A 23750-nucleotide genomic window follows, 5' to 3' on the forward strand; every position below is an offset into this window, starting at 1 on the left:
TCCAAAGTCCATCTAAGTCAATGGGAATCTTTTAGCTGACTTAGATGGACTTTGGATCAGGCCCTTACCTAACTGCATTTTCAATTTCTTTGGACCTAACACAGAAGAATAGTTAAATATTTGGAGTCTGATTGCACTTAAGGCTGGTGTCAATTACAAGTAACTCTGAAGTCAATAGTTAGTGTTAAAACTGGCATGAGATCAGAATTAGGGCCTTTGGTGTCCTTTTTGTTAATACCTATGAATAATTCCTATTTAGATCAATTGAAGTTATGAATGTGCAACAGTGAAACTAAAAAATCACTTGAAATGGATTCTCTCCTGGTTTAAATTAGCACAACTCCAACAGATTAGGTCCTTTGATTTTTAGGGTGGTGAAACTTGGGACTTAAGTCATCACACAGGCTAAAGTATCCCCTTTCCTAAACCAAAGTAACTCTGAAATGTAACATTTAAAATAATCTTAGATAAATGGTGCTCTGTTGCTTTTCAACTCCTTATGGAATGTCCTTATTCTCATCCCAAAAGAGTGGGTGACTTGTGGCACATTGGCTCCAACTTTCTCTCATCTTATTTTACAAAACCTCCCATTTTGCAATGTAATTGCATGTGTTGTATCATAAACTACACAATATAACTGAATGTAATGAAGACAACCAATTTCAATTTAGATAATAGGTGTGTCATTCCAAATAATGCAGCACACCCCAGCAGTGAAAAAGAATATATAGTTGTTCAAGAATCATAGTTACTTTCAGGACCATCACCCTATCTCCTTGTAAGTAACTTACAATCAATGTTGCAAACATCATCACTTCCTTCTGGGCTTAAGAGCCTGCAAGTCTTTCCATGATAAGAGCTGGTAAGAGGCAATCAGAGGCCCACTTTAATGGAATATTCAGGGACTCTAAAATATATGGATGGAGTCTGAACATCACCACCTCATGTAGTTTAAAGGTTTCGATTTTTCTAGATACAACTGAAGTAGTATATTGGCATCTTTGGGCCTGATCCTCCTACTCCTATGTTTCTTGGCAAAACCCCCCAGTGATTTCAACAGAAGTGGGATTGGCTCTCTTTCTTTTCTGAGGTAGTAATGAAATAAATGGCTGGCTATTGGAATTGCAGTAGCACTGCAGGACCATTTCAAAGGCAACAATTATAATGTACTGACAATGACTGTCATGTTATCAGGAGGGTTCCTTGACCACAAAAGCTTGTATCAGGCTCAGCATCTGAGTCCCTGAAGCCTTTTGTGAATTTCAGATTTAAAATTTGTCACTTTTATATTCACAGAATAAAACCATGGGGGAGTTTATAGCTTTTTAGAGGCTTTGTTAAACTTCTGTAATTTAAACACATCTCCATTTTAAAACTAAAATTTGTTAGGCTCTTAATTATGCTAAATTAGCACCTCTGGGGAATAAAAGCCACCCAACTCTATTTACACAGATTACTAGGGACCTGTCTCTCAGGACTAGAATTATGGTGATAAGAGTTCTTTGCTCCTGTCCCCATTTGTCCCTCAATTTAAGTCAATGGATCCACTTAATGGTGAAATTCAGCCTTGTGCAAAGAGTCAGTGCAGGCCTGTGCATCACTGAAACCTTCGGAAAGACCCTTTCAAAAGCACTGACGGGATTTAGGAGCATACATTCCATTGAAAATCAATAGCATGTGTGATCCTAATCCCTTGGCACATTTGAAAATCTACTGTTCTACACAGGAGTGAATTTCACCTGCTGTGAATAAAAAATTGCTCACATGAGTAAAGCCTACAGGGTTAGGCAGCAGCTTTATTACTGGAGGAATCCTTCATTACTTCCTCATGCTGCTCTGAACACCTCTACAGTTTGCACGGCTCTTGCAGTGGTGGTGGAATCCTCACACAATATTGCTCCACTTCCTCTAGCAAGAGCACTGTTCTTGGGGATTGAGGGGTGGTGGTGACTTTATACTTTAGCAGTGTTTGGAATAGACTCATGTATGAACAGCAACTTTAAGTGGTGGTTTTTTTTATTAACCCTGAAGGGAATTGAACTCCCCACTTGTTAAATGTCTCTGGTTTTGCCTCACAAAGAAGCCTGCAGTACTACAGAAGTACTTGCATGTATGTGTCCTTCAGTGGAGATCACATCAAGAGGCAGAAGGAGGCTACATGCTGCTTCAACATCATGCTGGTGCACTGAGAGCTAGAATAATATTTACAGTGATGGCTGGTTTCAAAGTGCGATATGAAGTGTGTAATTTTACACTTATATGGTGCCTTTCCTCCAGAAGGATCACAAGGCTTTCAGCAGATAAAGGTTATAACTGTGAAAGAAAAGTAGCTTTCTTCATTATTCATATTTAATGCAGTTAAATAGTTATAATGCTGGTATCCTACAAAACATTTGATGCAAACATATGTTTTAGAAATTATGTAACTGGCTCCTTTTAATTGGTGCTTTAAACATGTTGAATCAACATGTCCTAAACTTTAAACATATAAATAGTCCCATTGATTACAATGGAACTACTCAATGCTTAAAGTTAGGCATATGCTTAAATGTGTTGATGGATTAGGGCCCTTGTTTCCAAAAGCATTATCTATAATCTTCAACAGTTCAATCTTTTATGCTAAGTCTAACCAGAAAGCACAAGATCACTAGATAATCTGCAGAAAGACAGGAGAATAAACCCTTCTTCATTCAACAAGTTACATAAACCTCACACATGCTGCTCCAATTCCTGGTCTTCTATCAGGTAAGCTTTACCAACACTATGTAGGGATTTTTTTTCAATATTCATTAGTCACCATCTTTCTTTTTAAATAGATCCTAATGCAACAAACTTGTAAAAGACAAATCAGTAATTATCATAGAAGAAATAGTGATGTGAGACTGTTGTGGCAAGTTTAAATACTTCACCTTTCTTGTAGCACTAAGACATCCTCAGCATACATTATTGCAGTGATCATTGCAATATTGTGAATTTTTCAACATAGACTAAGCACACCTTCCAAAAAAGGTGAAGAGAGAAACTCAGTAATTTTAAGCCTTTTAATATTTACAGGTACATTCCCAGCATTTTGGCCATCAGGCCTTTCTCAAGGGTGTGTGATGGCTGAAACGTCAGGAATGTGCCTGTAAGTAATCAATGCCTTAAAATGACTGAGCTTATCTGTTTAGTAATTTCTTGAAGGTGTGCGTTCTGTATCTTGAAGCTTCTTAAAAAATCACAAACCTCTCCCCTGAAATACTATTTTCATGCTTGATTGTAGAGTCCTTTCAACAGGAGCTGTTTCTGTGAAGACTACAGGACTGGACCTACTTAAAAGGTTTTCCTGAAGTGATTTATAGAATGTGCAGTGAACTCAGTGCAGCAATGCTGATCTAGGCTAGCTGATATGACCCACAGTCTGAAAAATGACTGTCAAAATGGCATCATCTCTCTTTGAATTTCGTATCAGACTTGCCCTATTTATAAGTAAAGATTATTTTAATTAGCTGCCAACCCTGCTAACTATTCAAGCTTTTCTTTTTCTGTAAAGGTCACCAGTAATAAATATTCTGCATCTATATCTCTGTTAACAATTGTGGCATGAGCCAGAAGAGAACAGAACTTCGAGGGCTTCACAAAGTAGATGAATGTCATTATCCCCATCGTGCCACCGGGAAGCAGCGGCCGGTACGTCCCTTGGCCCATGCCACTTTCTGCAGCCCCCATTGGCCTGCGGCGGCAAACCGTGGCCAGTAGGAGCCGCAATCAGCTGAACCTGCGGACGCAGCAGGTAAACAAACCGGCCTGGCCTGCCAGGGGCTTTCCCTGAACAAGCGGCATCCCAAGTTTGGGAAACACTGCGCTATGCCATGCTGTGTCCCACTTTTCCTCCCCAGGGATTGGCTCTGCAGAGCTAACAGGACAAAACCTAATTAAAAACTTACCTTTGCCACCAGTGGTAAAAACAGATAAAAGCTCTCTGGGTTAGATTGTTGTCACTTCAGGTGTCAGCATTATGTTGTGATACAGTGTTGCATTGTCTGGTGATGAGGCAAGAAAAGGAAGAGAATGGGGACAAAAATTCATCCAAGAGGTCCCCAAGCCTCTCAAAATAAGCCATCTTAAAAATAAGAAATAAAAGCATGTGTAGGGGCACAGCCCTGGTGCTCCTTTCAATAAAGTTGTGATTCACAATTCTTTTCATAGCATTGAAGTTTTCCACATAATTTGGAACTTGGCTAATTCAAAAATGGCTTAATTTTAAAACACCTTTTCATGAATGTAATCCTTTGTGAAAAGTGTGCAATGGATATATTCTAAAAATTATGGTTTAGAACTTTAAAAAAGAAGAGGTTTGGGAGGGGCTCATCCCCACAAGGTGCAGAGTACCCTCAAATCCCACTTAATTTGTGGGAATTGAGTGTCCTGCGCACTCCATAGAGGGCACTGGGCCTAAATCCTCAAAAGTATTTGGGCTCCTAACATCCATCAAGTTAGGAGGCCAAATATCTTTGAGGATCTGGGCCTCAGCATTCTGCAGTACTGACCTAGAATCAGTACATGTTTGAAAATCATGTCTGCATGATTTTCCACTGCATTTTAAGCAAATATATATACTGTTAGCATGTCTCTCTCTGGAGTACTGTAAATACATGTATTTCAGATACTAGTTTTGTTCAAATAAACACATTGCATACATTGATTTGAATGTCTGGTTACATAAAATTGTGTTCTCAAAAGTGTGTGCATATACCTTACTTTGCTATGCTGGGATTAAGAAGCATTGAAGGGAACCCATAGAAATTTCAGATTTGTCTGTTTCATTGTGTATTGTTTAAATACAAGTTAGACTACTGATTTTTATTTCAATATGCAATTGATTTCCTCTCTTCTCCCCCTGCCCCTTTTCTGTCTGAATCAAATTGAACGCCCCACCCCTACCCCCCCGCCCCCCATTGAAGCAAATAGGAGACTTTCTATTGACTTCGGTGGGCTTTGGAACAGGTGTTAAAGAACTAGGAAATTCATTGCCACATACTGATCTGAATGAAATATTAAGAATATAAATTTAAAGATAGATATTGAGATACTTAAATTATTTCCACTCTGGTGAGATGCTCCCATTTAAACTGTATAATTATAGAGTAACTGGGGTCAGAGACCTCCCTGAGGGTATGGAGTGAAAGCAGATCTCTGAATGTCTTTCCTGACTCAGGAGGCCATAGACCAGGGGTGGGCAAACTACAGCCTAGGGGCCACATCTGGCACTCCAGATGTTTTAATCCAGCCCTCAAGCTCCCCTTGGGGAGCAGGGTCCGGGTCTTGCCTCATTCCGCGTGACTTCTGGAAACTGCAGCATGTCATTCCCCCCCCCCCCCCCCGGCTCCTACGTGGAGAGGCAGCCAAGGGGCTTGGCACGCTGCCCCTGCCCCAAGCACCTGCAGACAGGGCAGTGTACAGAGCCGCCTGGCTGCACCTCCACATAGGAGCTGGAGAGGGGACATGCTGCTGCTTCTGGGAGCAGCTTGAGGTAAGTGCCACCCAGTGCCTGCACCCTTGACCCCCTCGCCCCAGCTCTGATCCCCCTCTGAACCTCTCGGTCCCAGCCTGGAGCACCCTCCTGCATCCCAACCCCTCATCCCCAGCCCAGAGCCCCCTTTCTGGCCCCACCCCAACCCGCAATTTCATGAGCATTCATGGTCTGCTGTACAATTTCCATACTTAGATATGGCCCTTGGGCCAAAAAGTTTGCCCACCCCTGCCATAGAAGCCCTGTGCAGATGCAGTCTACTTCATATTCCTCTTTGCACCATACAAACTTCTGCTGGAAATCAGTATGGAACCAGCAGTAACTGACCTATGCACCATCAATTCCATTAGAGTAAGAATGAGTCACAGGTGCCAGGAAAAACCCAGTGGCTACATGGCTTGTAACAGCATGTTTCTATAACACTGTTGTGGAGGAAGCCCACAGGAGCATTGTGCAGGGATACACCGACCTTAGGGATAGTCTGGTTTCCAAGCCTGACCCCCTGGTGCTCTGCAGTTTCCTGGACTTGCTATCTGTTTAAAGAGTGTACACTGACAAAGCTCTACAGAGGTCACTTCATGGAGTATCCTCTCTCCTGAGTGTTTCCCTGGCAGTTGACCCTGCCACTCCTAATCTGGCTATATTGCACCTATGTGACATAGTAAAAACATATAGAGTAATACAAATGCCATCTGTGCCAAGAGGACAAGCTGTTGTTGCTGCATTGGGGCTTCTGTCCGTTTTTAATATTTGGTCATTTTGTTCTATTGCTTGTACTTTGCACAGAATACTACATTTATTAAACAACCACAGTATATACTTTTTAAAACAGTCAGTGGTACTTGAAATATGGCAGTATTTCCGTGCACTTAGAATAGGAAATACTGCATCTTTTAGATATCACTGTTAGCAAATCTAGCCTTTTCAACTCCTTATAATGCCAAAAATATAAAAGAGTAACAGTGCATTTGAGAATAAAATTTTGTACTTCTCTGTCTGAATACCAGCCTCCAGCAAGGATTTTTCATAGGAGAAATTTTCTCTTTTATATAGGAGTACTGAAGAGTGCTTTATTTTCACATAGTGAATCATATAAGCAGCACTGAAAAGTTTTGTGAGGGAGTTCTCCAGGTGAAGGAGGAGCAATTATGTGACCCTTGGGGTAAGTTTGTCTGTCTGTAGTGTGTGTTTGTGGTGTGCTTGACTGAAACATACCATGTGGTCTGTTTGTTTGGGGGACTCTATGTGCTGAGCCTAGCAGCCTGCTAAGGAGAGCTTTTTAACCAGGCTTTGACCCCAAGCCCTTTAGCAGCCCTTAACCAAGGGGCGGGGATACTCAGGAAGACCAGGGCCCACCCCTAAATGAGCAGAGGAGCTAGTGAACAGGAGAAGTTAACATGGGAGTTTTGAGGGGGAGTGTTGAGGGGGAGCTAGCTACACTTAAAGCCCCCCAAACACCCCCTGATTAAAACAAAACACCAACAAAGGAACAAGCTGCAGGAATAAAAAGAGAATGCAGGCAGAAATCCAGCAACAGAGGGGGCGCTATACAGTTTATTGCACCCACTATAGCATGTATGATTACCTGCACTATGGGCAGGTGGTGTATGTGTGCATTTGGTCCAAGGAGCTCCTGGCCCTCAGAGACCGTGTACGGGCTTTGGAGACCAGGGTGGCTGAACTGGAGGAGTTAAGGGAGACAGAGAGGTACATAGATGAGACTTTCTGGGACACAGTAGAATGGTCCCACCCTTGGTCTGACAGCCTCTGTGCTGTTAAGGAGGATGAAAGTCTCAGGGAAAGAGCACCTCCAACTGGAGCAGAGGGAAATGATCCCATAGCTGGGATCCTCCTTTCAAATGTGGCACTGAAGATACCTCTCTGGGGGAGGGAACTCCAGTTATTAGGAAGACAGGTAATAGTTATGGGGGATTCGATCACTAGAAACATAGCTAGCCGGGTTTGCAATGACCGGGAGAACTGCACGGTGACTTTCCGGCCTGGTGTGAAGGTTGCAGATCTCTTGAGACATCTAGATAGACTTACATGTAGTGCTTGGGAGGAGATGGTGGTTGTAGTACATGTAGGTACTAATGACATAGGGAAAGATAGGAGAGAGGTCCTGGGGGCCAAATTTAGGCTGCTAGGTAAGAGATTGAAGCCCAGGACTTCCATGGTAGTATTCTCTGAAATGCTTCCCGTTCTGCCTAACTGGCCCTGCATGTCTCACTGCAGGGTCTCAATACATGGATCAGACGATGGTGTAGGGAGGAGGGGTTTAGATTTATTAGGAACTGGGAAAACGTTTGGAAAAGGGGAAGCCTATACAGGAAGGAGGGGCTCCACCTAAACCAAAATGGAAGCAAATTAACAAGGTCATAGCTTAAAAACGGCTCTAAGAACTGGGGGAAAGCCGACATGTGGAGGAGCACCTGGTTTGGACAGAGACCTGCCTTGGGGTGGATCTATTAATGGAGATTCTCTATGTCCTAGTAAGGAGAGGATGGAAGATACAATACAGGTACGATCTGAGAAACAGTCAAATGAAAACAAAGTCCCATTCAATTACATCACGTAATGGCAGACAGCAAAAAAGTGGCAAGTTTTTTAAACTGCTTGTTTTCAAATACTAGAAGTCTAAATAACAAGATGGGTGAACTAGAATGCCTCATATTAAATGAGGATATTGATATAATAGGCATCACAGAAACTTGGTGGAATGAGGATAATCAATGGGACACAGTAATACCAGGGTACAAAATATATTGGAAGAACAGAACAGATCATGCTGGCGAGGCAGTGGCACTAGATGTGAAAGAGTACAGAATCAAATGAAGTAAAAAATCTTAAATGAACAAAACTGTACCATAGAATCTCTATGGATAGTAATGCTCTAATAATATAGCAGCCAATGGTGATAGTGACTGAAATACTCAGGGAGATTAGAGAGGCTATAAAAATAAACTCAATAATTAATAATGGGGGATTTCAACTATCACCATATTGACTGGGTACATCTCACCTCAGGATGGGATGAAGAAATAAAGTTTCTTGACTCCTTAAATGACTGCTTCTTGGAGCAGCTAGTCCTGCAACCCCACAAGAGGAGACACAATTCTTGATTTAGTCCTAAGTGCAGCACAAGATCTGGTCCAAAAGGTGAATAAAAGCTGGCCTGCTTGGTAATAGTGATCATACTATAATTCAATTTAACATCCCTATGGTGAGGAAAAAACCACAGCTGCCCAACACTGTAGCATTTAACTTCAGAAAGGGGACTACACAAAAATGAGGAGGCTAGTTAAACAGAAATTAAAAGGTATAGTGCCAAAAGTGAAAACCCTGTAAAATGGATAGCTTCCCTTAAATGCTACTTAATCCCAGCATAGCAAAGTAAGGTGTGTGTGTATATATACTTTTTTGAAGACTCCATAATAGAGGCTCAACTTAAATGTGTACCCCAAATTAAAAAACATAGTAAGAGAACCAAAAAAGTGCCTCTATGGCTAAACAAAGTAAAAAGCAGTGAGAGACAAAAAGGCATCCTTTAAAAAGTGAAAGTTAAATCCTAGTGAGGAAAACAGAAAGGAGCATAAACTCTGGCAAATGAAGTGTAAAAAAATAGAATTAGGCCAAAAAAGAATATGCAGAACAGCTAGCCAAAAACTCAAAGTAGTAACAAAAAAATTAAGTACCTCAGAAGCAAGAAGCCTGCGAAACGACCAGTGGGGCTACTGGACGATTGAGATGCTAAAGGAGCACTCAAGGACGAAAAGGCCATTGTGGAGCAACTAAATGAATTCTTTGCCATCAGTCTTCACAGCTGAGGATGTGAGGGAAATTCTCAAACCTCAGCCATTCTTTTTAGGTGACAAAACTGAGGAACTGTCGCAGATTGACGTCTTTAGAGGAGGTTTTGGAACAGATTGACAAACGAAACAGTAATAAGTCACCAGGACCAGGTGGTATTCACCCAAGAGTTCTGAAGGAACTCAAATGTGAAATTGTAGAACTATTAACTGTAGTCTGTAACCTATCATTTAAATCAGCTTCTGTAACAAGTGACTGGAGGATAGCTACGGTGATGCCAATTTTTAAAAAGGGCTCAGGAGGTGATCTTGGCTATAACAGGCTGGGAAGTCTAACTTCAGTACCAGGCAAACTGGTTGAAACTATAATAAAGAACAAAATTGTCAGACCTATAGATGAACATAATTTGTTGGAGAAGAGTCAACATGGTTTTTGTAAAGGGAAATCATGACTCACCAATGTACTGTAATTCTTTGAGGGGTCAACGAGCATGTGAACAAGGGGATCCGTTGGATATAGGGTACTTAGATTTTCAAAAAGCCTTTGAAAAGGTCCCTCCCCAAAGGCTCTTACACGAAGTAAGCTGTCATGGGAAAAGAGTGAAGGTCCTCCCATAGATTGGTAACGGGTTAAAAGATAGGAATCAAAGGATAGGAATAAATGGTCAGAATGCAGAGATGTAAATAGTGGTGTCCCTCATGGGTCTGTAGTGGGACCAGTCCTATTCAACATATTTGTAAATGATCTGGAAAAAGGGGTAAACAGAGAGGTGGCAAAATGTGCAGATGATACTCAAAACTACTCAGGACAGTTAAGTCCTAGGCAGACTGCAAAGAACTACAAAAGGGTCTCTCAAAACTGGGTGACTAGGCAACAAAATGGCAGATGAAATTCAGTGTTGATAAATGCAAACTAATGCACATTGAAATACATAATCACAACTATACATATAAAATAATCGGGTCTAAATTGGCTGTTACCACTCAAGAAAGAGATCTTGGAGGCATTGTGGATAGTTCTCTGAAAACATCCACTCAGTGTGCAGCGGCAGTCAAAAAAGTGAACAGAATGTTGGGGATCATTAAGAAAGGGATAGATAACAAGACAGAAAATATCTTATTGCCTCTATAAATCTATGGTATGCCCACATCTTGAATACTGTGTTCACATGTGGTTGCCACATCTCAAAAAACATATATTGGAAAAGGTTCAGAAAAGGGCAACAAAAATGATTAGGGGTATAGAACAGCTGCCCTATGAGGAGAGATGAATAAGACTGGGAATTTTCAGCTTAGAAAAGAGATGACTAAGGGGGGATATGATAGAGGTCTATAAAATCATGACTGTGGAGAAAGTAAATAAGGAAGTGTTATTTACTCCTTTTCATAGCACAAGAACTAGGAGTCACCAAATTAAATTAATAGGCAGCAGGTTTAAAACAAACAGAAGTATTTTTTCACACAACGCAATCTACCTGTGGAATTCCTTGCCAGAGGATATTGTGAAGGGCAAGACTATAACAGGGTTCAAAAAAGAACTAGATAAGTTATTGGAGGACAGGTCCATCAATGGCTCCTAGGCAGGATGGGCAGGGATGGTGTTCCTAGCCTCTGTTTGCCAGAAGCTTGGAATGAGCGACTGGGAATGGATCACTTGACGATTACCTTTCTGTTCATTCCCTCTGGGGCACCTGGCATTGGCCACTGTCAGAAGACAGGATACTGGGCTCGATCAGGGGTCTCAAACACGTCGCCCGCGGGATTCTTCCCTGCAGCCCTCCAAGTTTCCTGCGCCCCCCCCCACCCCCCAATGCGCCCCCCCCCCACCCTATCTCCAGGCCAGAGATGGGCAAACTACGGCCCCGGGCCGGATCCAGCCCCTCAGGGCTTTGGATCCAGCCAGTGGATTTGCCAACCCCGTGGTGCTGAGGGCTCCATGCTGCTCCGGGAAGCGGCAGGCACCACTTCCCTGTGGCCCCGAGGGGAGGGGGAGCAGAGAACTCCGTGAGCTGTTCTTGCCTGTGGGTACCTCTCCCGAAGTTCCCATTGGCCGTGCTTCCCCATTCCCGGCCAATGGGAGCTTTGGGGGAGGTACCCACAGGCAAGAACAGCTCATGGAGTTCTTTGCTCCCCCTCCCCCCAGGGCCGCAGGGATAGGGTGTCCACCACTTCCTGCAGCAGCGTGGCATGGGGCCATGGCCAGGGCAGGCAGGGAGCCTACCATGGCCCAGGTGCTCACCCCTGCCACTCCGGAGCCACTCAAGGTAAGCGGCGCCGGGCTGGAACCTGAGCCCCTCCTGCACTCCCTCCTGTACCCCAACTCCCTGCCCTGACCCCCCTGCTGCACCCAGTGGGTGGGGGTGGAGCGGGGGCAGCGGGTGTGTGTGTGATGCGGCCCTTGGGCCAATGCACGAGTCCTCATGTGGCCCTCCTGGTGATTTGAGTTTGAGACCCCTGGGCTAGATGGACCTTGGCTCTGACCCAGTATGGCCATTTTTATGTTCTTATATTTGGCCCCTAGAATAGGTGGATATGTTTTGGTTTACTGAAAATTGTAACACTCTTTTCAAATGTGGAACATCTGTTCCCTCTTCCGTTCACCAGGATTGAGAACTGGTTGTTTATACTGTCATTTCTGGTAATCTTAAAACCATTTTATAGAATCTGTGGCTGAAATCCTGATGCCTCCGGAGTCAGTGCCAAAACTCTCATGATTTCAATGGGGCCAGGATTTCCCCCTTCTATTATTCTGATAATTGATGCATGGCTGACAACCTTGAAAATCCTTTATGGGTATTTTCTTTCCTTATCTCCATGACATAGCAGTATCATCGCTACCATGGTCCTGGGCAAGGAAAGAATAGGGTATATTTTGAAGTCCATCATCATTCCTCTGTCATGTTGGGGAGTCACTGTTCAGCAGGCCATTACTGCTCCTGTACTTTCAGCCCCTGCTGGTCAGAGGAGCAAGAAATGTGTGCTGCAAATCAGCCACATTATGGCCATCTAGAACAGCGTTGCTAGGGCTAGGCCAAAGGGTAAGACCTGAGCTTTACTAGGTATTTTAAATTCTTTGCTTGTCTGACTCTGAAGTCAAGTTGTTTATTCATGTAAAGAATCTTCAGATATAGAGAGAAGCAGTGCCATCAGCAAAAATCAGTGAAGGACCAAGAACTCAAGTTAATCTAGAGAATGAATGACTGGTTCTTTGATCCTGCTGCATTCTTTTAGCGCTTGAAGGCTAAACGTAGCCCTGTACATACAAATTCTGTTTAACCAAGTTTATTTAGGTTTTAAATATTTACGGTTTTCTTTTGTGTAGGTTCTGTTGTATAAGAAACTGTTACCACATAATCAGATTGTTGCTGTAGAAGCATGGGTAGCTCTCTTCAGATGAGCAGAACGTATTGCTAATATGGAAATGCACATGTTGTTTAAACAGGTTGCATAAAGAAATGGCATGGCAAAACTGCTAAGCTTTGAATAACAGAGAAATAATCCATTATAGGCAAAATGCCAAATTATTTCCATTACTGTGAAGTGTAAGAAAACAAGTGATTTTTATTCTGAGGAAAAGATGTTTTGGGTTTGAGTTGTCTAATTAAAAAAAAATTAAACTGAATTATTTAGATATTATGAATGGAATTAAGATGCTAAATAGTTATTTCCTCACACTACAACCTATTTAATGTTTTGATACAGCAGACACTTATTTAATTATACAATTTGAAAAATGTCATAGCAGGAACTCATGGGAGTTGAGCAGTAGTACTTTATTTTCCCAGCAGACACTTAATATCAGCATGCTTAATTTTTAAAAAAAGTTTATTGCTGTTTTTATTTGAACAAGAAAATAGGGTTACTTTTTTTTTTTAAATCCACTGTATAAGTCTGAGGAAGGAAGATCAGTAAGTAGAGGGCCTGTGCAGACTTATGCTCTCGAGATGTGACCTGCACTATCACCATGCCCCCCTTGCCTCCCTCATTTTGAACTCGCATTTGTGATACTAATATTTAAAAGCTTAATCAAGCACTGGGAGTTAGTAGTTGTGGGGTGCGTATTTTTAATCAACCTGTGGCTGACTAATTTTGGTTGGGAGCTTGAGGAGTGGCTGCTGGGTTTGTGGCTACTGTTATGAAAGATGTATTAATATGGACAGTAGTTTTAATTTTTGTGAAAGTGCTTAGAGCACTAGCTTTTTAGTTTAAGGTATAAATCCAAATAGATAAATTTTGTGAGAACAAGTCTGAGGGAAGGATTTTTTTAAAAAAGTCCTGGATTTCAAGTTGTGTGGGCTGTAGTGAAAACAGGATTTCACTTTACCAAGCACACTTCAGGCTAAAGCAAGCAATCACGTCTCTTTGACCCCATCACCATAGTCTCGGAATGTCTTAACCTTAATACCAAAGGCCTAAATCTACAACGGTATGGAGGCTCCTAACTTCCACTCGATGCCTTTGTGAATCGTTGCCAAAATAGCTATTTCTTAATTAATTAGAGGCATCGCCTCTGTGAGGCTCCTAGTCGGAGGAGCAGCCCCGGCCAGCTGAAGGCGCAGGGAAAGGGGAGGCCTCATCTGCACACATTAAGAAGGTACAAGCATGATGATTGTAGCTTGATTGGTCGCGTCTGAACACTAACACCGCCAGACCAGGTGCATCCAGGACAGAAAACCAATTCGTATAAAATACAATCTCCCCACGCAAAAAAACCAAACCAAACCAACAAACAAAACAAAAAAAACCCAACACCAAAACACTTGATGTAAGGGGGAGGGACAGAAGTCATCCACAAGCCCGTGTCTGCAGCCCCAGTCACGTTTCTGCCTGACCTGACAGGTGCTCCGCGCCACCTTCCCCTGCGGCCATTCGCGGCCAGCTCGCCCCCGTCTCCCTCTGCTCCTCTGGCTGGGAAAGGGCTCGGAGTGCCCGGGGCAGCAGCGCAGGCCCCTGCGCCTCCGCGGCCGCCCAGCTGCGGGGCGAGGTCAGCGAAGCATCCAGCTCGATGTAGCAAGTGCTCAGGCACCGCGCGGAGGAGGGAAATCCGTCCCCCGGGCCGCGAGCAGGCGCTGCCGCGGGGAGGGAATTGCCCCCTGCCAAGCAATCGCTGCCCCCCCTCCCCCGCAGGCTGCCCTTCCCCCGAGGCGCTGGCAGGGGGCTGGCTGGGCGTCGTGCAGCGCAGCAGCAGGAAAGACTCCAGCTTCCCTCAGCCCTCCGGGCAAATGCCCCGCCATGCAGGGCTGGGGCTGGGGCTCCGGCAGGCGCCACCTCGTCCCCCGCGTCCCCTTGCGCTCTCCTGGCTGGCCCTGCCACCCTCCCTCGCTCGCTCGGCCGCTCCGCCGCCTCTCGCGGCGTTGACCTCATCTCAGCAAGTCCTGCTGGAGCCCGGGTGGACGCGGTGGGAGGGGGCAGAGGGAGGAGGAGGAGGGCTCAGCCAGCTCCCGTCCCCATTGGAGCACGAGCTGCGACAGCTCCAGCTGGAGCGGGAGACGGGGCTAAAGAGGCTGAACCTGCCCCCCGGGAGCCCAGGGAAGCCTGAAGTTTTAAAGTGAGAACTTTCTTCTGGCAGGGCTTCAGATTCCAGGGGGAACCCGGTCTCTCCCTTCCCCCCTGGGCGGGCTGTACAATCCTCGGCAGTGTCCTGAGACTGTATGGTCAGCTCAGGGGCGACCTGGCCAGGATTGCTTCAGCCTTTTCCTAGAGGACAACTAGTGCACCAGCGTTGCTGTCAGCTGCGAGCGAGCGAGCGAGCGAGCAATTCCCCGGCCTTCCCGACACCCGGCTTCCTCCCTCCAAGCCTGGGATCTCTAGCCTGCCGGGTGTGTTTTTGATTGGGGGGGGGGGTGGGATCGGCAAGCAGGACACTCACAGCCGTGACTGAGGAGCCCTTGTTGGCGAGCCGAGTTGGTTTTAGCGGCACAAAGGGCACCAGCCTCAATGATGACTGCTGACAAGGAAAAGAAAAGGTAAGCGGCCGGGGGGGTCGGATAGGCTCGGAGGTGGGATGTGCAATGAACATGGGAGCCGTGTAACTGCAGCGGTGCTGCCCGGGGAGAGGCAAGGTGTTTGGGACTCTCCTAAGTTACGACGCTCCCACGGACAGGACCGTGGTCTAGTCGCCCTGCTGGAGGGTCCGGTAGTTGCCGCGGCCGGGGTGACTTCTGTTTCTTCCGCAAGCCGGAGGCTGCTGCGTTCGCTCCAGGTCCTGGGGCGGCGGCTCCCCGGCGAGGACTTTCAGGCGAGAGCTGCCCGCCGCTGCTTCCAAAACTGCCCAAGCTGGCGCTCTAGGGATCCAGCAGCCAATAGTTGGGAGTTCCGGGTACTACTCCCATTGACTGCGGGGGCGCGGGATCGGGCCCTGAGAGGGGGGGCGGCAGGAAAAATGTTTCTTGACAGTTAATTGTCTTGGTTGATCGCCGCAGCCGCGAGGGGAGAGGTCGTTTCAGCAGGGCAGCAAAGATCACCTTCCTCCCCCAACCGCTCACAGCAAAACAAACAGTTTACACCAAATGGGGAGGGTGGTCGCAGCCCTGCTCCTTCCTTTCTCCGACTGTAGCCGCTCTGGCAAAATTAACTCGAGTCCAAGATGTGTTGGTGCGGCAGGTTACAAAAGGTTAATTCCCCACGGGCGGTGAAGGATGAAAAAACCACCCAGCAAGTGGGTTGAGTTGGTTGCACTGAATAGGACAGAAGAGATTTACCAGGATGAACGCTTTCCCAGTAAACGTGATCTCAGAAGTCGGTGATTTCAAAAGCTCCTCGTGATGTCATATACATGATAGGGAAACGTAACATATGCAGTCGTGAGGATCCAGCCTTTACTTCCATGCGTCCATGGGAGCTACAGGGAAACATGTCAGAGATACTCCACCGCTTCCCCAGGAGAGCACGTTAGCAATATACCCCCGTTTTCCACCTGGGTTCCCCAGTGCGGTTTTAGGGATATAAAGCTAAGTGTAGGTTCCGCATTAATCCATCCCCATGGTTTATAGGAACCAGGCTGGGGTCTCAGTAGATAAGTACCCTGTGTTATTTTCCCAGTGGGACTTTCGGCGAGCGCGGGGGCCAGTAGGGAGACAAGGGGCCGTCGGCTCGGCTGCTCTCAGTTACACCGGTTGTGAATCCGGACTCATGTCCCTTAAGGGGGCAGAGGAAATCTGGATTAAGTCCCGTGTAACTGAGCAGCATTCAGCCCAAGCGTTGACTGGAACGGTGACTGAGCGGATCGCCTCCGCAGCTGCTGCTCGAGGGAGTTGAGCTCCGGGTGGAGTCAATCACTTTCTTGTGGAGGGTCTGCACTTTGGTTGCAGTGAAAGTGAATATCCTGGTAGCGGCGCTCTGATTAGCTGCACTGGGAAATGTTCAGCTCTCTGTTTTCTGATTGGCTGAATCGGAGAGGTCTGTGACACCCAGAGGCTAAGGCAGGGGTGGGCAAACCTTTTTGGCCTGAGGGCCACACTGGGGAATAGAAATTGTATGGCGGGCCATGAATGCTCACACACTTGGGGTTGGGGTGTGGGAGAGGATGAGGGCTCTGGTTGGGGGTGTGGGCTCTAGGGTGGGGCTGGGAATGAGAGGTTTGGGGTGCAGCAGGGTGCTCTGGGCTGGGATCAAGGGGTTTGGGGAGTGGGATTAGGGCTTGGGCAGAGGGTTGGAGCATGGGGGGACGCTCGGGGTGCAGTCTCCGAGCAGCGCTTGAGGCTCCTGGAAGCAGTGGCATGACCTTCTCCGGCTCCTACATGGAGGCCCGGTCAGACGACTCTGCGCGTTGCCCCATCTGCAGGCATCGCCCCTGCAGCTCCGATTAGAGCGCTGGAGGGGGCCGTTGTAGCACATAGGAGCCAGAGTGGGGCCATGCCCGGCTTCCAGGAGCCTCATGGTGCGGCCCCCGGCAGGCACACCGGAACAGGGCCAAACTGCGTGATGCGGCCCCCAACCCAGAGTCCCGGCTGCAGTGCTGGAGCGTGATGAGCCGAGTGCTGTGGCCCCGGCCAAGCCCCAGACACCGCTGGGAGCTAGGGGGCCAGCTTAAAACGCTCACCCACCCCTGAGCTAAGGTCTCATCCTTTCTCCCCCCCCATTCCATTTACTCCCACTTTCTTGCTCCATCCTACTCCCTTAAAAAAAAAAAACCCTATCATCTGCAAAGTGGGAAAGTACCCACCTTTCTGGTGGGTATCAATCTTCCTCATACAAAGAAGAGAGTACAATATAATTAAAAATACATAACTACACCCATAGCTGGTAATTTTGCAACTAAAGTCATGCACATATGAAGATCATAGTCAACAACAAATACTAGTTCTTCAGTCTTGTTCTCCAATTCAGGGTTATTTAGTTCATTAGTTTTCGGGGATTAAGCTAATGCAATTTACAACAAGATTTATTATCTCTAATGTCAATTAGTTAATTTATTTTTTCAGTTGAAGATGGTGTTTTAGAAGGAAGGAATTTTAACAAAACATGCTTCATAATTACAATTACATGGGTATAGGTTTACATGTTATGTAAAAATTTATTAATTTTATATTGCTGATAAATCTCAACATATGATGTACTGAGGGTGTACTGTGTAGGTGGCCTCATAATTTTGGGGATCTGAAGAAATACGAGAATTTAATATAGGACCTGAGAGGCATGGAGTGTTTTAACTACCAATCATTTCACTTAGAGTTGAGGGCTCTGGGAATGTGCTGGGCAAGTTATTGGCTAGGTGTTTCTATCTTACTCTTATTAAATATTTTTTGTTGCAAGAAGGTGTAAAGTAGGGATTTAATTATATCATAGTAATATGTCCAAGGAAAACAGAAATCCAGATATTCAAACTCTGTAATTACCACTGAGAACAATTCCCTACTGAATCTTAATACAAATTGTTTGGTGCTCTGTATTACACATGTTACAGGTGGAAAGAAATCAGGAACTATAGTGCAAAACTGGCAGAAATTTAACTCGTGAAATCAATGAGAGTACTTGCATGAGTAAAGACTATCTAAGTGATTAAAAATTGCAGGATTGACTTATGTGTTGAGATATTCAAGCTATTTTATGCTATCAGTGTTTGCAAGATTGACTTTTGTCATTGAATACAGAAATATGTAAATAAAAGCTGTAATTTATGAAGGAAATACCTTATCTTGCCATTGTTCATATATAGTTGTTTCATTTACTGATATACTAAGCTTCTAAAATTGTATTTAATATTTCATTTTAATGTGTGCACTAGCTCCAGATCATTGACTAAGCTACACTATGAGCAGTTTGAAAATTATTGCACAGGATAACTTTAAATTGTATTTTTAGAACCATCAGCATATCGGATATTAATTTATTAGGGCTATATACTTTATCTTAACTGCACATTTGTTCGACATATTAGTTAACATTCTGTGCAAAGAATGAAGTATGGATAATATTATGTACCCTCATAATTCCGTTTTGAAGGGAAGAGTGAAAAAGATTATGCTACAGTAAGGTGTGTTTGTAAAAATATGTAGTATGTTTAATAGAGGGCTGAAATAATGTTCAGACTGAAAATTCACAATTTTAATGAAAGATAGTTATATCACAGTTTTTAACAAAAAAAATCACTCTTAATCACCTATAACTATAAGGGAATGAGCACAGTCTAGTACACAGATAACTTTGAAACTAAGCGGATCTTAGAGTATGACTACACTACAATAGCCTGTGACGGGGCTGTAATATTGCAATGTAGATGTTTGGGCTCAGCTGGGTGTTTTGCAGTGTAGACATACCCATAGATGACAACTGTCTCGAGACAATGGTGTAATTGCCAAAGCAGTTCAGTTACTATGTGTCATGCTGCAGCATTGAGAGTGGCTAAAAAGTTCAGTTCTCAAGGGGCAGGTCTTGCCACAGATGGTGCAGGTTTAAGGCTCAGGGCCAGAAGATGAAACCAGTGCACTACTGGTGGTTGAGGGCTACTGCACTTTCTGCTTTTCTCTCTCTAAAGTGCCCAAGAATATACTTTAGATACAGCAGAAAACTGAAATTTAGGAGATTTGGGTTCTAATTTACTGGCTGTGCCACTGACTCAAGTGTGATCTTGAGTAAATCACTTGATATTCTTGTGCCAATTTCCATATCTCAGAAGTAGGGTAATAATACTTAGCTAACTCTAAGGGGTGTAATAGAGGTGAGATGAGATGAAAGGTCATGTGTCTAGTTCAGTATTCTTGCAGGTATGTGTGTGTGTGTGTGTATGAATGTATGTATGTACAGGAATATTCTGCATAGCCAATTGAAACTTAATATATTTTATTTTCATTTGTTACTTTTATATGAATGATTTATTGCCTTTAGTTCATTTGTTGCTACAGTATTATTAGCTGTTCAAGATTTCTAGCTGGATATACAGCTGGAAACTTAATGTGGCTCACTTAATATCACAATTTATCAATCCATTTCATGGAGAAAACGTGGTGATGGTAATAAAAATCTGTTTTGTAGGACTTCCAGGCAAGTCTTGAAGCATAAGCCTTGAGGAACAGTTCTGCCACCGTCCATGAAGGATAATCCAGGACATTTTGTGCTCCATTTAAATCAAAGATCATCCTCAGATTCCCACATGGGAGTTATATTTCAGTTCAAGTCAAAGAGATCTGAGTAACATTTTATGTAGAATTGTCATGTTGTCACACTCTCATTAGTAGATGTAATATGCACGTTTCCCAAAAAAAATAAAAATCTGGTCTGAGTCTTCTACCACCCAACTTTGGTGGAAAATGAATAGATCTATTACTTTAAATTAGCCAGTGGAAAACTTCTTGTTGGTATTTGTATTCTTAAACAAAAAGTAAATATTTCTTAGAATATTAATATATTTTAAAAAGAAAAGGAGTACTTGTGGCACCTTAGAGACTAACCAATTTATTTGAGCATGAGCTTTCGTGAGCTACAGCTCACTTCATCGGCACCTTAGAGACTAACCAATTTATTTGAGCATGAGCTTTCGTGAGCTACAGCTCACTTCATCGGATGAAGTGAGCTGTAGCTCACGAAAGCTCATGCTCAAATAAATTGGTTAGTCTCTAAGGTGCCACAAGTACTCCTTTTCTTTTTGCGAATACAGACTAACACGGCTGTTACTCTGAAACCTGTCAATATATTTTAAGAAATCATTGAAAGAATAAAATACATTTTGCTTGCAAGATAATATAAATTAAGAGTAATCAATATAGCATACATTTAATCTTCATATTCCAAACATGGCCATAAGCAAAATCATCATACAGTTTTATTTTCATATGATATTTCAGTGTTCTGAAAACTTTTTTTCAGATATTTGAAATGTCTTTGGGTTTTATTTAATCATGATTGATTTTGGTTATAATTTTTTTTATAATTACAGTTTTTTTCTTCAAGCCACATTGCAGGACCAAGTAGATTTTGGTCTGTTTTTATCAGGAACATAGGATTTAGCGTGGAACAGTCTTTGGAGTAAAGCGAATGAGTGCAAACACTGTCAAAACTGTTCTTTTGCTCAAAGTGAACATTGATGATGCTTGTTTGGTGTTTCCTGATAAATTCATTCAGAACACAGATTGCTGGAAAAAGAACTACCAGAGATTTTTCAAGTTGAGAAAATGAACAATTTAGACTATGAGAAATATGCATGTGTCACTGGTAGTAGTGATTTTTAAGTATACTTTTGTGTGATTACTTCATGATTCCCTCCCCCACAATGTCTGCAGAAAAGTCTCTTAGTGATTGTTTAGTATAGTTTCATTAAGTCAGACATTTTTTTTTAATAAGCCGTGCAAATTTTTAGATGCTGCGTGATGCTAGAGGGGGAGGGGGACAGGATGTGAAAAAACTGACCAAAAGACCAAACATCTGATACTTAAATATCCCTATTCAACTATGGCTAGATAACTGAATTCTTTCTATTAATATTTAAAGCTTGATACTGCTAAGTGCCAAGAAACTCTCATGAGATACTTTGTGCCTTCAACTCCCATTGACCTCTCCCTTAAGGGATTGATTCTGCACAACTGAGGTCAATGAGAATTTTTCTTTAATCAGAGGAGGATAGGGTCCTAAGAGCTTTACCAGCAATAGTAGCCTGCAAATCCTTACTCACAAAAGAACTAATCCAATTGTCAGAAACCAAGTCCCATAGACTTCAGTGGCACCCACATCCAATTAGAAGAGGTGGGTTTCAGTTCCCCAGCCACTATTCATTCCACTCACATACAGCCCAAATATTTGGACTTTTTACAGGTTGAATGGATTTCACCCTGATAACTGTGCAGAATGTGGTCATTTGTTGACATTTGTGAGACTACTAAAATTGTTGTGGTTTCTGCCAAGTTATACATACTTTTGACTTCACAAACACTGTTTCTGTCAAAATTCAAACCCACTCACAGGATGAATGCTAAAATCTGGCATCTTTGAGTGGACTACCTCATTTTGATTTCCTGTTTGTCAAATAACATTGCATTTTCTACTAACCTGTTCTTATCTGCAGTTATCACATATTTACCCTGTTTGGATACTATGGAAGGCTTCAGTACTGGAATTCTGTTATTATGGTATCCTTCATATTTAGGGACCTTGCCATAAATCTAAATAATGAATCTCCTCTTGCTTTCTATAGCACATCTAATTTTATGATGCAGCATTCTCACATCTGGAAATTCCAGTGTATAACTTTCAAAACAAGGGCTGTTGTGCACTATGAATTCTTTAACTGTGTTTTTAAGAACTTTCACTAAATGCAAAAAATTGACCTACCTACAAATAATTATAAACTTCCAGTGAACAAAATTTTATTTTCCTTCCTTTAAGAGTTTTACAAGCTATGCAGAGACGGGGGAAAGTACTGGAGCATTGCCTTTGAAACCCGGGTTCTGTAGAGCCAGATCCTCAACAACATTTATTCCTGGAAGCAGTTCTTACTGATGTAGGTAGTCCCATTAAAGTCAATGGAATTATAGCACTTGTATGAGTAAGCACTGAAGGATTGGGCTGTTTGTTACCAGCATAATAGTCTGATTTGCAAAGAGTGAAAGGAAGTTGTGTAATGAATTGCAATTCATATTTCAAATGTGAGCATAGAACTGTACTTTCTCACTCACTTGTAGTTTTTTCCAAATGTTGTGGTTGAACTACAATGCTCAAGTCTAGGCTGAAACGCATTATAATCGCTTTCTTTACATTGTGCATCTTGCTACATCACCTGAAAAAATAGCCTTGCAGAGAAAAAACCCTATTTCATTTTGGTTCATTTGACCCCTCTCAAGCTGTGAAATCAGGTAAAGGTACTGATGGACAATGAGGCACAGTAATAAAGGCAGATTATTTTAAATACAGTAAATTCTATAATGAAAAGGTGGGTGAGGTAATATTTTTTTACTGGATCAACTTCTGTTGGAGAAAGAGACAAGCTTTCGAGCTTATACTGAACTTTTCTTCAAGTCTGGGAAAGGTACTCAGAAGGTATGCCTACACTGCAATAAAACACTGCCGCTGGTCTGTGTCAGCTGGCTCAGGTTCACAGGGCTTGGGCTGAGGGGTTACAAAACTGTGATGTAAGTTTCCACGATATGCATCTGATGAAGTGAGCTGTAGCTCACGAAAGCTTATGCTATAATAAATTGGTTAGTCTCTAAGGTGCCACAAGTACTCCTTTTCTTTTTGCGAATACAGACTAACACGGCTGTTACTCTGAAACCTGTGATGTAAGTGTTTGGGCTCAGGCTGGATGCTGGGCTCTGGCACCCTCCCCACTTGCTGGGTCCCAGATCCTGCGCACCAGCCCAAGCCCGAACATCTACACTGGCTGCAGTTTTATAGCCCCATGAGCCTGTGTTGACTGACACAGGCATGCCACAAGTGTTTTATTGCAGTGTAGACACACCCAAGTGTTACAGCTAAATACAAGGTGGAGCAGATTTGTTTATCATGAGAGTTAACATGTTGTAAGACAGTGGCTTTCAGCCTTTCTAGACTACTGTACCTCTTTCAGGAGTCTGATTTGTCTTGCGTACCTGCAGGTTACACCTCACTTAAAAACTACTTACTTACAAAATCAGACATAAAAATACACAAATGTCACACAATACACTATTACTGAAAAAATGCTTGCTTTCTCATATTTTACCATATAATTGTAAAATAAATCAATTGGAATATAAATATTGTACTTGCATTTCAATGTACAGTATATAGAGCAGTATAAACAAGTTATTGTGCATATGAAATTTTAGTTTGTACTGACTTTGCTAGTGCTTTTTATGAAGCCTGTTGTAAAACTAAGCAAATATCTAGATGAGTTGATGATGGTACCCCCTGGAAGACCTCTGAATACCCACAGGGGTACATTTGCCGCCCGGCCCCCCCCCCCCCCGCGCTGGTTGAGGACCACTGTTGTAAGAGACCCATTCCAGGTAAAGTGAGTA

At 43.4% G+C, this 23750-nt stretch overlaps 1 protein-coding gene and 1 long non-coding RNA gene across 2 annotated transcripts in view; one reads left to right on the forward strand and one right to left on the reverse strand.

Annotated features, from left to right (window-relative positions):
- LOC311518090 overlaps nt 1–14561 on the reverse strand; it is a 55277-nt gene extending 40716 nt beyond the window's left edge. Inside the window, exon 1 of the long non-coding RNA XR_014710885.1 lies at nt 14154–14561. This is a non-coding gene — a long non-coding RNA (uncharacterized lncRNA). The remainder of the gene's footprint in view (nt 1–14153) is intronic.
- Nucleotides 14562–15151: 590 nt separating this feature from the next.
- The window catches only part of EPAS1 (endothelial PAS domain protein 1), a 149034-nt gene continuing 140435 nt past the window's right edge, over nt 15152–23750 (forward strand). Inside the window, exon 1 of the mRNA XM_084623541.1 lies at nt 15152–15287. Within this exon, the coding sequence (XP_084479667.1) occupies nt 15259–15287 (29 nt within the window). The 5' untranslated portion in view covers nt 15152–15258. The remainder of the gene's footprint in view (nt 15288–23750) is intronic.

Source organism: Lepidochelys olivacea, assembly GCF_965140295.1.
Source record: "Lepidochelys olivacea isolate rLepOli2 genome assembly, chromosome: 3".
Classification (NCBI taxonomy): Eukaryota; Metazoa; Chordata; order Testudines; family Cheloniidae; genus Lepidochelys; species Lepidochelys olivacea.